The sequence below is a fragment of the Andrographis paniculata genome, unplaced genomic scaffold (assembly GCF_009805555.1).
Source record: "Andrographis paniculata isolate CXL003 unplaced genomic scaffold, ASM980555v1 Contig98END, whole genome shotgun sequence".
NCBI classification, from domain to species: Eukaryota; Viridiplantae; Streptophyta; class Magnoliopsida; order Lamiales; family Acanthaceae; genus Andrographis; species Andrographis paniculata.
Genome location: NW_026137637.1, coordinates 1,282,135 through 1,298,337, shown reverse-complemented (window position 1 = coordinate 1,298,337; position 16,203 = coordinate 1,282,135). Strand labels below are relative to the sequence as shown.

The 16,203-nt window shown below is 28.8% G+C and overlaps 2 protein-coding genes across 2 annotated transcripts; one reads left to right on the top strand and one right to left on the bottom strand.

Moving 5' to 3' along the window:
- Window positions 1–4,819: 4,819 nt before the first annotated feature.
- On the bottom strand, window positions 4,820–8,585 carry LOC127243759 (plasmodesmata-located protein 2-like). Its single transcript, XM_051263924.1, has 3 exons — window positions 8,178–8,585; window positions 6,898–7,243; window positions 4,820–4,938 (listed from the first exon to the last, which is right to left on the bottom strand). Exons 1-3 carry the CDS (start codon window positions 8,583–8,585, stop codon window positions 4,829–4,831), a joined length of 864 nt encoding a protein of 287 aa, XP_051119881.1. The 3' UTR covers window positions 4,820–4,828.
- Window positions 8,586–11,629: 3,044 nt separating this feature from the next.
- On the top strand, window positions 11,630–15,532 carry LOC127243758 (histone-lysine N-methyltransferase SUVR4-like). Its single transcript, XM_051263923.1, has 7 exons — window positions 11,630–11,698; window positions 11,861–11,960; window positions 12,267–13,234; window positions 14,036–14,301; window positions 14,949–15,015; window positions 15,096–15,146; window positions 15,431–15,532. The coding sequence occupies exons 1-7, from the start codon at window positions 11,630–11,632 to the stop codon at window positions 15,530–15,532; spliced, it is 1,623 nt and encodes a 540-aa protein (XP_051119880.1).
- The last annotated feature ends 671 nt before the right edge of the window (window positions 15,533–16,203 follow it).

Sequence of the window (16,203 nt, the reverse complement as noted above, 5' to 3'; positions counted from 1 at the left end):
TTATTTTAATTATACTAATAAGTTATTTTAATCTTAATTTATAATTATTTTTATTATACGATAATTATTTTCACTAATATATTTTTAATTATTTACTATTTATCTCCCTCCTAAATTCTCGTGTCTACAGTGAAGCGGATAAATTATCCGAACGGATGGAGTAAAAAAACTAACATAATTTTTGCAGATACTATAAATTGTCCCATCACCCGAAAAAAAAAAAAGAAAAAAAAAATTACTAACGGAATATAAATTTATTAAAAATTTACATATTAAACGAACAAACTTTCTATTAACTAATGATCCATAAGTTTATCCTATACGTACTCGAAAAAAATAAAATAAAAAAATAAAATTACAGCTCACATAAATACTTATAACTATCAAACTCAAAATTAAAAACTTAAAAATAATAATAAAAATAAAAAATCAAGAAAAGAATCTTATAGCATTCGAATTTCAGCCAAATTAGGCGACGGATTTAATTATCCAAACCCTCGATAAATTAAATCGCGCCTTTTGTGTACCAATCAATTATCTTCTGTCATGTGTATTTAATAAATTATTTATTTTATTATTTTATTATTTTAAAAATACACATGACATAAAATGATTTAATAAATTATTTATTTTATTATTTTATTATTTTAAAAATATACATGACAGAAAATGATTGATCGATCCACACGATGAGCTAACTTAACCCATTAGGCAACAATATTCGAGCATTGTCGAGAATTTGCTAATGTAAGAAAAGATTCCAACTCAAACATAAAACCCCTTCATATTCTTTTCCTTCTTCACATTTGATCCACAAAACAAATAAGACAACAACCCTTTCTTTCTCTTCTTCTCCCGGATTTCAGTTCCGACGGTTTCAGTTAAATCGTCGAAAATCGAGCTCCGGTACTCGCTCCAATCCCCCGATTCGAAACCTTTTCTCTCGCAAAAAACCCCTAATTCCCACGGCGAGGAACGATTATTCGATCCGAACATCTCGTCGGGATCGATCATTTTCGTATTCTGTGTCATCAGACACGGCCGTGTTTTAGTCTCCACTCGTTCTCGAGCCGTGTCTTGAATTTCGTCGACGACACTTTTCGTTCGTAAATTCCACGTCGGGGTTGTCTCGGGATCGACGAGTTGGACCCCGAGATTGAGAGTTCCTTTGAGGTGCCCCGACGACGGGCGTGCGATTCGGAGAGAAACGCGTCGGTACGCGGGATTCTTGTGTAGGGTTGGGGATAATTGGTTGAGGGCGAGACGGGCCGTCCCGACGGGGAGGTCGCGGAGCCATGCGAGATTGTAGATCTCGAATGTGACGACGGCGGCGGCGGCGGGATCGTTCTTGAAAAGGTCGTCGTCGTCGACGTCGACACGGAAGGCCATCTTGTGGTTCCATGTGGGGTTGGTGTTGCCTTCGCGGTCGATCCGCGTCGACATTTTGTTGTCTTGGTTGACGTAGGCGACCGCGAAGGTGCGCAACATTTTTGATACTGGCGGCAGATCCTGTGCTGATATGATCGTGATTTCGAGGATTCGGGAGTGGGCGCCGTTCGCCATTGCGGCGGCCGTTTTAGGGATTAATTTACGACAGCAGCGGCAACGGCGACGACGACTAAAATTATGAAAGAAGAAAGAAAAGAAAAAGATTGTTAGGTGTAGGATTTTGTTGATATGCAAGAAAATAGATGAATATGGTGTGTCTTGAATTATGGATGAATATATGTCCGGAAAACTTGCCGGGAGATCGAAAGTGTAAATAAATTAAAAATATAATTAAAAAATTTCAATGTTTTTATATATATATATATTTTATTTATATATAGACACATTTTATTTTTTTAATGTACTTAATGTAATTTATGAATAATTTTAAATAAAAAATAATCACAAAATAACAAAAAAAAAAATTATTAAGATTATATATTACTTAAAGGGTTAAAAAGAAATAAAACAAAAATATTTAGATTTAGGAAATATTACAGTTTATAATGTACATATTGAATTTATTTTTATGTACTTATATTGTCCAATTATAAAGTCTCATTTACTTTTTGTGTGTGATATTTGAATATTAATTTTTATATGAAAATATAGTAGAAATTAAGGGAAACTGACAAAAATATTTATTAGTGTCTTATAATATTATTATAATGATATTTGTGCAAAAAATTATACAAATATAGAAATATTTTTAATGTTAAGTACAATGACGTAAAAGATAAATATATAATACCCTTATAATGAGACGGACGCAAAAGATAAATATATGATACCCTTAGAATGAGACGGACGAAATATATTTACGAAGTATATTTTTTAGGGTAAACTGTTTTTTTAGTCCCGTAACTGGATCCCTTTATCATTTTAGTCCCGTAAATGGAGACTGTCGCAAACTAGTCCCATAAGTGAAAAATTTTCGTTGTTTTAGTCCTCCGGCGCCAGGTCAGCGGCACCTGGCGGACACGTGGATTTATTTATTTATTTTTCATTTTTTTAAAATTTTTTAATTGGACTAAATAAAAAAATACAAATAAAATTTAAAATAAATTAAAAATAAGTTTTAAAAAAAATTAAAAAATGAAAAAAAAAAAAAATTCACGTGTCTGCCAGTTCAGCGACACTTGGTGGACACGTCACCTCCGGCGAGCCACGCGGGCATCTCCGACGCCGAAGGACTAAAACAACAAAAATTTTTCACTTATGGGACTAGTTTGCGACAGACTCCACTTACGGGACTAAAATGATAAGGGTCCAGTTACGGGACTAAAAAAACAGTTTACCCTATTTTTTAGGTAAAATAATAATTTTATGTAATTCTCTTGAACATCAAATAATAAAGTTTTAAAAAAATGAGGTTGGGCTAGAATAGCTTGTTTGGTTTTGATTTACATAATCCCTTGTTCTGAAGTATGATTTACAATATTAAGAAAAAACTAAAATCAATAATGCAATATATAATACATAATAAATACAATATATATTATATTATGATTCAATTTGTGCTATCTTATAATACATTATATGCTGAAATATGTATAAATATATATCAACCTCTATAGCGCTATAGGGATGACTAGCATATACTTATACAATCATATCTATTGTATAATATATATTATATTATAATTCAACATATGTTATCTTATAACACCAACATACTCTTGTAGCATATGTTGATTCAGACAAGACAAATCAACATAATGCTGACTTATTCGGATTAACACAGAATTTGCAACCATAATACTCCGTCCGTCATGCAAATGTGTGCTCATTTGACCAGTCACGAGTTTTAATAAAAATAACTAATACTCCCTTCGTCTCATATCTATATATCAATTTGTTTTTTGCACGGAGTTTTAGAATTATTAGTATTATATTGAAATAAAGTAGAAATAAAGGTAAAAAGACTAAATTAACCATATTAGTATTGTATGATATAAAGGTAATGATATTTGTGTAATATATTATAAATTGGAAAGGTATTTGTAATGTTAGGTAGATTGTACAATTATTAAAAAAAAAAAATTGATACTTTGTTATGGGACGGACTAAAATGGAAAAATGGATAGATTGTTAAGACACGGATGGAGTAATTGTTAATTTTCATTTTATAGTAAAAAACAGTACAAAAGTGTAATAATTTTTTACTTAAAAAGAAAATAAGAATATTTTTCGATGACAACCGAAAAAAAAAGTTGAGCATATATTTGAATGACGAAGGGAGTACATATTTTGACAACCCATAATATAATTTTACACAATAAATTATTAATTTCAGCATAAAAAAATATATTTGTACAACACAATGCAATATAAACTAAGCAACAATGTTTTTATATAACACATCATTATATTAACATGTATTATTCACCTCTATTCTATGCATTGTCCAAGTCAAATTAACAAGATGCTGATTGAATTCGGTCAACACTCTATTCGTCCTTTGATAGTCTATATAGTAATATTTTACTGGGTAAATTATTTCACATTTTTTTTGTATTTTAGTAAAAATGTATAAAATACTTCGGATTTTATTTAATTGGTGAAACCCCTTTGTGTTAATATAAAATTTGCATGAAACAACCTCCTTGTTCAAAATTGATATTTGGTAGTAATAAATAAGGACCTAAATTATGCAAGTTTTATGTAAATAAAAAATTAATATATTTTAAAAAAGTTTTTGAATAAAATAAATAAATAAATAATTGATTAAATCATTTATTTTTATAGTTTTTATAAAAATTAAATAATAATTTGTCTCCCAAAAATTATAAAACGAAGGATTAATCAATTATTTATTTATTTATTTATTTTATTCAAAAAAATATTTAAAATATTTTTTATTTTTTATTTGTATAAAACTTGCATAATTATTGTCTTTATTTAGAATCAAACATAACCTTTGGACAAGGAGGGCGTTTCATGCAAACTTTATATTAACACAAGGAGGTTTCACGTAATAAATAAAACACGTGATGTTTTATGCATTTTTACTAAAACAAAATGAGGTATTATATAATTTATCCTATTTTATTTCATCAGAGCATACATATTTATATATTACACATATACAGTAAGACCTAATTATATATAATACTCTTTATGTGTTATAAAAATGTGTTCATTTTAATTTAGACACAAATTCTGACGCGGTATATATATATATATTTATAGTAATTTAAAAAAAAAAAGTATAAATTTGTATTAGTAATTGCTTAATATATATATATATATTTTATAACAGACGTAAAAATAAATCAACATTTTTTTTTATAATAAAATAATAATAATAATGTACACAATACAAATTCGATATAATTATTTATTTTTGTTCCTTATTACATGACCTTAGGCAATAGCATAAAGATGATAAAACTATAACAGCAGCTAAAGCCCCAACAACAATGGCTACCACTTTAGTTGAATTTTTACCTGCGACCAATCGAATCAACTGTCAGCACCATATCCAATTTTACGTCATAAAAGAAAATAAAAGAATAAAAAAACACACCGTACTCCCTCTGTCCCGCAAGAAAGATGGCGTTTGCTTTTTGCACGTAAATTTTTGAATATTAGTATTATATTGAATTGTAGTAAAAAAAGACAAAAATACCCCTATTAGTATAGTGTAATATAAAAGTAATGACATTTGTGTAATATATTGTAAGTTGAAAAGGTATTTATTATGTGAAGTAGGTAATACAATTACTAAATTAGGAAATTGTAACTTTGTTTTAAGACGGACGAAAATGGAAAATGGTAACCTTTCAATGAGACAGAAGGAGTATATAATTTAAAGTTTACTTAACTAACGGGCGTGTTCGAATAATTTTTTTTACGTGAATTATAGAGAATTATGTAAGTAATAAAAAAAAAAATTATATCTAATTTTAGAGTTATGCGACGGATGTGTTTGCCTTGTGAAATAGTTTGCAAGAATGTTTTTGTATAAGATATAAAAAATTCTATAGATAATATAGAAATAATAAGTATATTAATATATTAATTTTTTAGACGTAAAATGTGTTGGTGTTTTATTTTTTGACAAAAAAAACACATTCGTCCTCAATGAAGTTTTTATTGTTTTGTTTGTAAAAGTATGTTTATTTTATTATTTTTTTTCTCTAAAAAATTATGTTCGTATCATATTTAATAAAAAAGTGTAATTAATTTTAAAAATTTTTATTAATTAAAATTTTATTTATTTACACAAATATTATTAATTCCCATATATTTATTTTTTTTTTTACCATCATTCTACTTTAATTTAAAATTCAAAATAAAAATATTATTTGAGTATATTTTACTATTTTTTTTTCCATTCAAAACTAATTATACAATAATGCTAAATACTTATTTTTTACATAAATTACAAATATACTATTATATTCGATTTTCATGGAAAAATTTAGAGTTTTAAAATTTAAAAAATAGTACAAAATTTAAATATTTATTATCATACTTTTAGAAAAAAAATTAATTTTTTTCATAAATATTATCATTAAAGAATAACAAAAAATAGAACTATTACATTCATTTTTTCCATTATAATTCCAGTAAAAAAAAATTCTAAAAAATATACAAGTATATTCACTGTATCTCTTTCTCTTTTTTGAAGAAGCGATATTTGTGAATTATGAATTGAGTTTTAAATAATAATATAAAAATTGAATCGAAATAGTTATATAAGATGATGTAAATAAATATTAATGTAATATTGTGAGTATAAAATTAATTTTTAAATAATATAAAAATTTAAAAAAATATTTAATTTAATTTTTTAGTTTTTTTCTTAAAATAATTGAAATGTTGGAAAATCCTTTAAACAAACAAAATATAACGATGCAAAATTACTACCTTCATCATTTAAATTTATGCCCATTTAATCGAACACAAACTTTTTAAAAAAAAATGAATAAGAAAATGTTTATTTTTCCACCTCTGTAGTAAACAAAATAGAAAATAATAGTATTTTTTTACTAAAAAGAATATAAGAATATTTTTTATGACAAAAAAAAAAAAAAAAAAAAGACAAGTCAGGCATAAGTTTGAATAGAGGTAGTATAGCTTTTTCATAAATGATACTCTTCTCGTCCCACTTAATTTGTCCACTATTTCTATTTTCGTCCCACATAATTTGTCATTTTTTTTGAAAATATAATTATACACTTTCGTATTTTAAAATTCATAATTTATCAATTTTTATTTTAATTAAACTATTAAGTCATCTTAATCTATAATTATTTTTATTAAATCATAATTGTTTTCGTTAATATATTTTTTAATTACTTATTAATTACATAATACCTAAAACTCCGTACCTACACTAAATGAGACAAATTAATTAGACGGAGAGAATAATAATAAAAACAATAATAAAATTGTACGTACCTTGGAGCAAGGAGCCCCGATGTTTATAGTAATGAAACGTGACGAAACAACTATTCAAATAAACCTCGGCCGAATCCGAGTGAAGGCACTCGTCGACGGCAATTTGCACGGCGTCGCTTACGCATCCGCTACAATCGCACACTCTTTGTAAGTTCCCGGCACATTGCGCGACCACATTGAGGGATTCGTAATTCATGTCGCAAAAACCATTTCCGCTAATAACACAACTTTCCAAGGCGACGAGCGCTTTATATTTCATCGCATCAAATCTATACTTGTTCACTACACGTTCGCCGCAAGTTTTGTGGAGAAGTTGAACCGGATCATAATTGTCGCCACTGTCGACCTGGCGTTCGACATGCTTAAAATTTTTGAACTTGATAGAATATTACATATGTATAAAGCTCGAGTTCGAAAATTATTTTCATTAAATTAATTTGTATTCAATATTAGTAAGTGTAGACCTTACAATATTAATAAAAGAATATTTATTCCCTCCGTCCATTTGATATATATATATATTTGCCCTTTTCTATTGTCCAAATAGAAAATATTAATTTAATTTTAATTTTAATTATTTTATTTATTTTTTTATTTTTTTATGTATAACCAACCCACTGTATATTACTAATATTCTTACAAAAAATTATACTTATTTACATCAACAATTTCATACTTATAAATATAAATATAAAAAATCATATTATATGTGTTTGTTTGGAGGTTTGGGTTTTTTCTATTGAAATTTAAATTTGAATAATTGTATAATGTGATATAAATGGGTATTGAGGTGATGTTTTAAACGTAAAATTAATTTTTAATATAATATAAAAAATAAATAATAAATGTTTAATTTGATTTTTTTGAAAATTTTTTTGGTGAATAATAAAAATCGAGAAAAATATGATAAAAAAACACACCCCAGTATTTTTCTATATTATAAGTAATTACTTATTATTTTATATTATTTTAAATTTATATATCATGACACAACTGAAAAATATTTTTAAATCTGCCTTTGCTCTCGGCTAATAAATGCGTTCAATATAAGGTGCAATATTTTAATTCGAGAATTTATATGGATAGAAAAAAGTGGAAATTAGATGATATGATGAAAAAAATATATGTATTCATTTTTTTTGTTTAAATAATGTGATAAATAAAGTATAATTAATTAATTTCTATTTTAAAAAATTGCAGGTATACGATAAGACCAAAATAAAAATTATTATAAAATATGCGAGACAAAGACAGTATCAAAGAAAAGTGTTGGCTTACACCTGATAATGTACGTAGCAACCCGAGAGGTGGATTCTTGCCGGTAATGTTCGAGCACACAAATCTTCGGACAAACTCTCGATTTTTCTCACGCACCTCCGGCACTCGTCGGGGCTCAAATCATTCTTACATTGAAAGGTTCCGGAAACGGCTAATTCATCATCGCCAACTATGGTTTTGAAGAAGTGGGCTTCGGACGACCTAGCGACAAATTCTTGAAACAACCCGGGAAGTAGTCGAGAATGCAAGGGATTTGCAGAGGGAGATGTCCGATTCGGACATTGATTGAATATCAACTCGTGATTGTTTATGTCAGCAGAAACAAATCGAAGCCGAAATTGAAATCGAGAAAATGGAAGAAAATATAGGATTAGTAGTACGAGGTGGAGAATGAAAGATGAATTTTCCATGTAAGAATTATGATGAATGTAATAATGGATTCATTTCTTTAATTTAAAGGCATTCGTCGTTAACTTTCTGTTGGGAATTTTTATTTTTTTATTCTTTATAAATAATAATAATAATAATAATAATAAAAATAATAATAATGGCAATTTTCAATTCTTTCTGTTTTGGGGAGTATGATATTTTTCGTGCCTAACTTTTACCTAATTCTGAGAATTGTGGAAAAGGAATATTTATATACCGATAGTTCGATGGCTTCTAGAGAATGATTTCTTCACAATTAATGTAGGCTGATTTTAATATGTTAAATTAAGATGGGTCGTGATTTATTCGAAAAATAGCCGCTGCGAATTCCAATATCATAATATATATATATTACTCTCTTCGTTCCATAAATACAGTCTTAATTGGGTTGGGTACGAAATTTAAAGAATATTGATATTATATTGATAGTGGGTAAAAAATATGGATAAAAGACTTTTTTGTCCTTGTGAGTGTATTAGTGTAAAAATGGTGGCAATTGTGCAATAAAAATGAAAAAATAGAGGTAGTTTTACGGTGACATGTTATTTATGAAAATAAGACTATTGTTTTGGGACGAAAAAAAATGGTAAACAAGACTATTGTATTGGAACGGAGGGAGTATATTAATATATTTATTTGGATATTGATGGCACTTCAATATAATTGAACAATATATAATAATTAAATATACAACATACAATTTATCTTAAGTCTTTTCATGTATATTAAATTTATACTTATTTTTTTATTCAGATTTATATTCATTTTTTTTCTCAGTTGTCATAAAAAAATACTATTTTTTGTAATTTTTTTACTATAGAAAATAATTTATATTTTTACTAATTTTTGTTTTAAAATTTCTGCCCGATCAAAAACATAATTTTTATTTTTTTTAACAAGAGGGAATATTTGTTTATCTTTTCCTTTTACTTGTCCAAAAAAAAAAAAATACACAATTTTATCTATAGAAAAAATGAAAATACGAACACATTTTTAAAATTATACTATTCAACATTATGTATATTTACAAATATACGGCAACTATTTAAACACTCAATTTATTTAAAAATTTTGTCTCACCTCATTACTTCAATTGTATATTTTTTAAAATATTTATAAAATATTTATACGCTATGTCACAATAAACCAATATATATAACTATATTTATTAAAACTCGCGTACAACTTATACAAGTATTTTAATAAAATTTTCATAATTTTCAATAATTAATAACAATTTTTTTAAAAAATCCTATACACCGAAAAATGCAATTAAATATTTTAAAAATCAAATATAAACAACTAATATTCAACAACTGTTTTATCAAATACTTTAGCACAAAATCCAATCAAATATATTTTTTATTTTTTTATTATATTAAAAATCAATTTTAATTTAAAATATTATCTCAATACTTATTTATATCATATCATATAATTATTCAAATTTAAATTTTACAGTAAAAAAATTCAAATTCAAACCCTGGAACAAAGCCACCCCAGTGATTGTTCACTTTCTAAAAACACCAAATAAAAATAATGTTTGTTTATCTGTTGGATTATTGAATTAAAGTTGGGTTAGATATAATTTATTTAATTAATATTTATGTAATATATAAGATTAAAAAATTAAAAATATATATTTAATTATTTTAATAATTATATTTTAATAAAATATATAATATAAACATCATTTTATAAGAATAAAATTTTATATAATACAAATATATTAAAAAATATAAATTTTTATTTATGATTAATATAAATTAATTTGCAAATAAATAGAGTGTTTTGGATGGATATAAATATATTTATTTACTAAAAATAAAAGATAAAAATAAAATATTTTAAATAAAATTTAAGTGAGTCCGATATAATGTAATATTTTAAGAAAAAAATTAGAGCATAGTGGGAACTTGGCCTGAAAACCAACCAAACAGACCCTCAAAATATAAAATATTTTAAAAACAACCAAAATAAATATTTTATTAATATTTATACAATTTTAATTAATTAACGAAAATAAAAACTTAATTTTAAAATTATTTCAAAAAAAAAAAAAACGCGGGCAAAAAAACAAATACACGTGCCATTTGGTAACCGCCACAAAACGGTTCACTCATACACCATTCTTCGCACCTTCATTCATTTTAATGGCGTCCTCCAAGTTCATTCTACGCTGTCGACACTTTCGCTCTACTACTGGTATGTATGGCTATGGCAGGTCGAAATAGTTTCATGATTTCGACTTAATCGACTTTGTAAAGTAGCAGAATTCGAATTTCTTCTTCTCCAGTATCCTGACGTTCTTTTCTTCAGTAGCAATGGTGGAATTATTATCTTTTAAATTTCTTCGCATGTGAACAGTGAATTCCTTTCTTAGGCTTGATCGTAATGGAATTTTGTATTCCATTATTTTTTCTGTTTTGGAGATTTTGGTTTCTTCGAGAATAAGTTGGATTTTTTTTATTTGATAATTAGTGACCAAGAATGGACTTACAGTATGCATATGTTAAGTAATCTTGCCTCAATTTTGATTGAGATTCTGGTTATTATACAATTCTTAACGATTTTCGTGTTTAAATTATTGTTGAAATGTTTAGATGAAATGGCCTTCGAATGTTGGTTGAACCAGGCGAACAATCCATTCTGGAGTTAAAAGTATCTGACATGGCATTGAGTGAAACATTTTTTGAGTTTAATCTCTTGTTTCATCTGCGTAGCAAGAAATGCATCGTTTAAGAAAGATTCATCATACTATGATTCTTGAGTTGAAATATTACTACGGATAGTTTTAATTCATATTTCTTGACATGAGATCAATGAGTGGCATAAATATTAGATTCTGTTGTGTTGTTTTTGTACACATCAATCACGGTGCTGAAAATTAGTATGTTTGGGAATGATTTGTGTTAGTTCATCATGTTTTATTGATCATCTTTCTGTTTGTTCTATTCGATGAATCTTAGGTGTTACAAACGTTAAATCTGAATCACTGTAAGCTAAGACTACAAAGATCATCGTGATGGAGCCTGAAATGGACTTGGCGGCTGGAAAGGATAATAATCGTTCGCTGGCTGATGCAGGCAATAAGGTCTTTAGTTACAGTTGCTATTTTCTTTCGAAATAAGGTTTTTATTATGTTAGAATTGGTGGAATTATTTCCTGTCTTGTGGATTTGGATATTTCGATTTCCTCTGCATCTTTCCAATAGAATGGCACAGTTAATCTTTCTTTCTTCATGTTTCGTGTTTAGCAAATGGCTGAGGAAAAAGGTGGTGCAGTTAATGAGGATGTGGAACATCAAGTCGAGAAAGAACCACAAGGGCTTTCGAAGGATGAGCAGATTCAATCAGGTACTGGCTAAGGGCATTCAAAGTATTTTTGAATAACAAAGAAACTACTTGTGAAGCTTGGATTGTATGAGTTTCACTCGTGTTAGATCAGGCACTTACTTACGACTAGTTTAGGCCATTTACACATGCAATTATGTTAAATCTGAAGCTCGTGATTTTTTTTGTGTCATATATCTAATTACAATTTCCTTAGAAGTAATATCGATTGCTACTAGAAAATTTTATCGAGAGTATACAATCTTCCTTCTCAACTGCTAACTTGGAATGTGTTAAATGATATTTAATGTGATGTTTTCGATCTTTTAGGTTCAATCGATTCCGTGAAGTTAAATGTGCAAAATGAGGAAAATGATTCCGAGGAGCTGAGAGATGTTCAAAATGAAGATGATTTTGCAGAGCATATGGATGTAGAAACTGAAGAAGAAGATGTCTCTGATGATCATCAAACTTTGATCGACATAGCTTCATCGGAAGTTGGAGATGTGAAAGTTTCCTTAAGATGGCTCCATCCGAAGCCGCACGATTTTAAGTTTCCGGAACCAGTTGAAGCCCGTAGGCTTTTAGAGTTTCATAGCCAGAACTTTTATATGAACTTGGGAAGTCATTTTTCTCTTGTAGAACTATTGAACGAATTGTGTGATGAATTTCGGGAATCTGTCATCATTGATGGTGGTCATCGATCTTCAGAATCCAGAGAAGATGATGCAAGAGATAATCCTGAAGGTATGGAACTGAGGGAAGAGACAATGAGTTCTGCAGGTTCATGTAGCGACGGGAAACAGTTATTCCATAAACTCGACGACATAGCAAATGGAACTGAAAATGTGAAGATTATGCTAATTGACGAGGCAGGCACTGAGGCTCTGCCTCATTTCATCTACTGCCCGGAGAACATCACTTACAAATCTGCGAATGTACGTGTATCATTAGCCCATATCTCGGCCGAGGACTGTTGTAAATGTGGCAAAGGAATTTGTGTCTTGTCCGGGATGCCATGTGCTTGTGCTCATGACTCTAGTGGAGGCTATACTTATACCTCAGAGGGTCTTCTAACCGGGGCGTTTCTGGGATATTGCATCATAGTGAAGGTTGGCTTAGAAGACAAGTTCTATTGTCGGGACTGCCCTTTGGAACAAGCCGAAGATGGTGGCGCGACGAAGAATTGCAAGGGACATCAGCCGATGAGGTTCACCAAAGAATGCTGGAGAAAATGCAACTGCAGTATGAGCTGTGGAAATCGAGTTGTTCAGCTCGGTATTACGAGGAAATTACAGGTTAGTATATATCTTCTAGCCCTGTTAGTCATTTTTCATCCTTCGCTTTAGATATATATATATATATATATTATATTGTGTTAATGTGTATATATTATACTTTTTAGTAATATTCGCTAAGAATCGTTCCAACAAAAAAAAAGGGTGAATAAACCATTTTTGTATCTATGCATATGTTTCTTTTGATTTCCAAAATGAAGGCCGATATCTAACACTGCTTCTAACTCGATCTTGATTTAAATGCTGCTAAGGGACAAAGTATAGTTATAATAGGAGTAGTGTTACTCAACTAATGCTCTCAGATGGTTTCATGGTTCCGCTAATCTTTGGAAGATTTTGGTTACATCATCTTCGATCTCTTAGAAAGCCTAATATATGGAATTATGGAAAGATCGAAATAAAATAAGTAAATGACCACGACTTTAGGTATTCTTCAAGGCTCTTTATTTTGGGTGCATGTATGATACTTGGGTTTTAAGAGGGGGAGATTGGGAAATTTCATGTGACCTAGATACGAGTTTTAATGAATATAGTATAATATTAGTTGATTGCGATATAAAGTAAAAGTATTTTGATATGTATATAAATGAGTTAATAAAGTGTGAAAATATTTTAGATAAATTGATTGAGTCTGTATTTTAGAAATATGCGTAATGTTAAAGGGTAATAACTTTTGTTTCTGTTTAATTCTATTGTAATTTGCTGAAATATTATAGTTATGAATCTCTGCTTTACATAAAATGCCATTCTTCGAAATTGTGATTACAAATAGTCCATCTTCACACTTAATTTGTATTTCAGGTGTTCTTGACAAGTGAAGGTAAAGGCTGGGGTTTAAGAACACTCGAAAAGTTACCTGCAGGAGCTTTTGTTTGCGAATATGCTGGAGAGATCTTGACGAACAGAGAGAAGTGTGAAAGAAATGAGCAAAATGCCGGGAATGAGAAGCATGAATATCAAGTGCTACTCGACGGAGGTTGGAATACAGAAGGTGTTCTAAGAGATGAAGATGCACTGTGGTTGGATGCAACACATTATGGAAACGTCGGAAGGTTTATCAATCACAGGTAAGCTTCGATATATACTTACAATCATATCTGTCGAATATGATCTTTGTCCTCTATATTGTCTTCTGCATTCGATTTATATGAATATCATGTGTGTAGCATAATGTGTTACACGGTTTAGATGGTGGTTGGCATGTGTAGTTTTTAATGTTAGAGCAAAAAACGTAAAACATAAAGTGGGGAATTACGACAAATTTATTTAGAAAATGATTTAAAATATACGGGGTAAGTCGGCGAAATTGTTATTATTTGTTAAATTATGGATAATAATATTGTGAGTGGATAAAAGTGTTTTATTATAAATCTATGTTTCCTTTTGTTTTCTTTTCGATTATAAACTCTCAAACTAGACTTATATGTGAAAGAAAGCGGAGATTATAATTAATCGTGTTGATTTGCTATAATCAGCATACGGTGATAGTTACACAATTGATTTCAACGCAACATTGCATGTTAAAATAACAAAAATTCTAACAGCACATAATGTCCACACAACACATGCTACGATTAATTTTATGTCACATGTTAATATAACATGCATTATGTAAACTAACACGATAGTGCATAAAAACGTCGTATACTTTAGATTAGAAAGCATTTATATATAAAGTTCATATAATTTCGAAATTTTTTTGGCTTGATAACAGTTGCTGCGATGCAAATATCATCGGGATCCCGGTTCAGGTGGAGAGTCTCGATAAGAAATATTATCATGTAAGGATGGATTCCTTTGTTGTCTTATTCCCATTATTTTGTTATACATCGCGAACTGATTTTTTTTTTTTTTTTCACAGCTTGCTTTCTTCACTATGAGGGAAGTCGAAGTTAAAGAAGAGCTTACTTGGGTGAGTGTTTCAATGGTTATTAATTAGCACGCATTTCTTGATTTTACGATCTTTTTTAATACATTGGTTAAAAACCGGCGTCCATCCTTAAATTCTTGTTACTGCCATTGGAACAAATTTAAGGAGTCGCGCCTCTTTTATTTCTTTGTTTCGAGTTTCTATTTTTATATAGCGACTTGATGCCTAATTATTTTTGCGAGTTATTGTCCTTGTTCCAAATAGTTATACTAAATTCTAGTTACATCGTCCCATGCCTTGACATATTTGAAAATAATGAATTCCAGGATTATGGGATTGATTTTGACGAGGACACCGATCACATTAGGCCTTTCCAATGTTGCTGTGGTTGTGATTCTTGTAGAGATAGACATCGTCAGTCGCCATAGCCACAGGTACTCGAAAACTTGTAGGAATTACCGAATGTTCTTTTATAGGCAATAATACATTTAGACTGGGTGTGAAAGTTTCTTCGACATTTAGAGTTAGACATGATTTTGTATAGCGAAGAGGTTTTGTTTTCGATCATTACTTGGGATGTATAGACAAAATACTTCGCTATGATAATAAGAGACTGCAAAATATAGATGTATAATGAATATATACCGGTTTTTTTTTTATGTTTTTATTTTTTTATTTTTTTATGACATGAGAACTCCGATAGCGTGCAAAATGAATCTACAAACTTGTCTGGAGCTTTAGCTGTTCAAGTTCATTTAAAACTCGTTGAAAGCTTGTGATTTAATTTCATAGTTTTACAATGTTAGCAATAATATTAGAGTTATCATTAACTAAATACTCCCTCCGTCTGGGAAATTTAATCCCACTTCTTTGTAAAAATACAAAGGAAAATGGGCTAAATTTCCCGGACGGAGGGAGTCGATGATATATCTCTTTAAATTTAATTTAAGTGAGACGATTAATTAATATGATATCGGAGTCGAATATTTCGTGTTAAAATTTGATCTTTTAAATATATAATTTTTAATATATATATATATATACAAACATATAAGTGTATGATTTGATTTTTTTAATTTATTTTATTTTTGCGAATACT

Coding starts and splice junctions, on each gene's coding strand:
- LOC127243759 (XM_051263924.1), bottom strand. CDS start 8,585: ATGGAAAATTCATCTTTCATTCTCCACCTCGTACTACTAATCCTATAT. Junction 7,244..8,177: donor GTTGCTACGTACATTATCAG/GTGTAAGCCAAC, acceptor GTCGAACGCCAG/GTCGACAGTGGCGACAATTA. Junction 4,939..6,897: donor TCGGGGCTCCTTGCTCCAAG/GTACGTACAATT, acceptor GATTGGTCGCAG/GTAAAAATTCAACTAAAGTG.
- LOC127243758 (XM_051263923.1), top strand. CDS start 11,630: ATGGAGCCTGAAATGGACTTGGCGGCTGGAAAGGATAATAATCGTTCG. Junction 11,961..12,266: donor GGATGAGCAGATTCAATCAG/GTACTGGCTAAG, acceptor TCGATCTTTTAG/GTTCAATCGATTCCGTGAAG. Junction 14,302..14,948: donor GGAAGGTTTATCAATCACAG/GTAAGCTTCGAT, acceptor GCTTGATAACAG/TTGCTGCGATGCAAATATCA.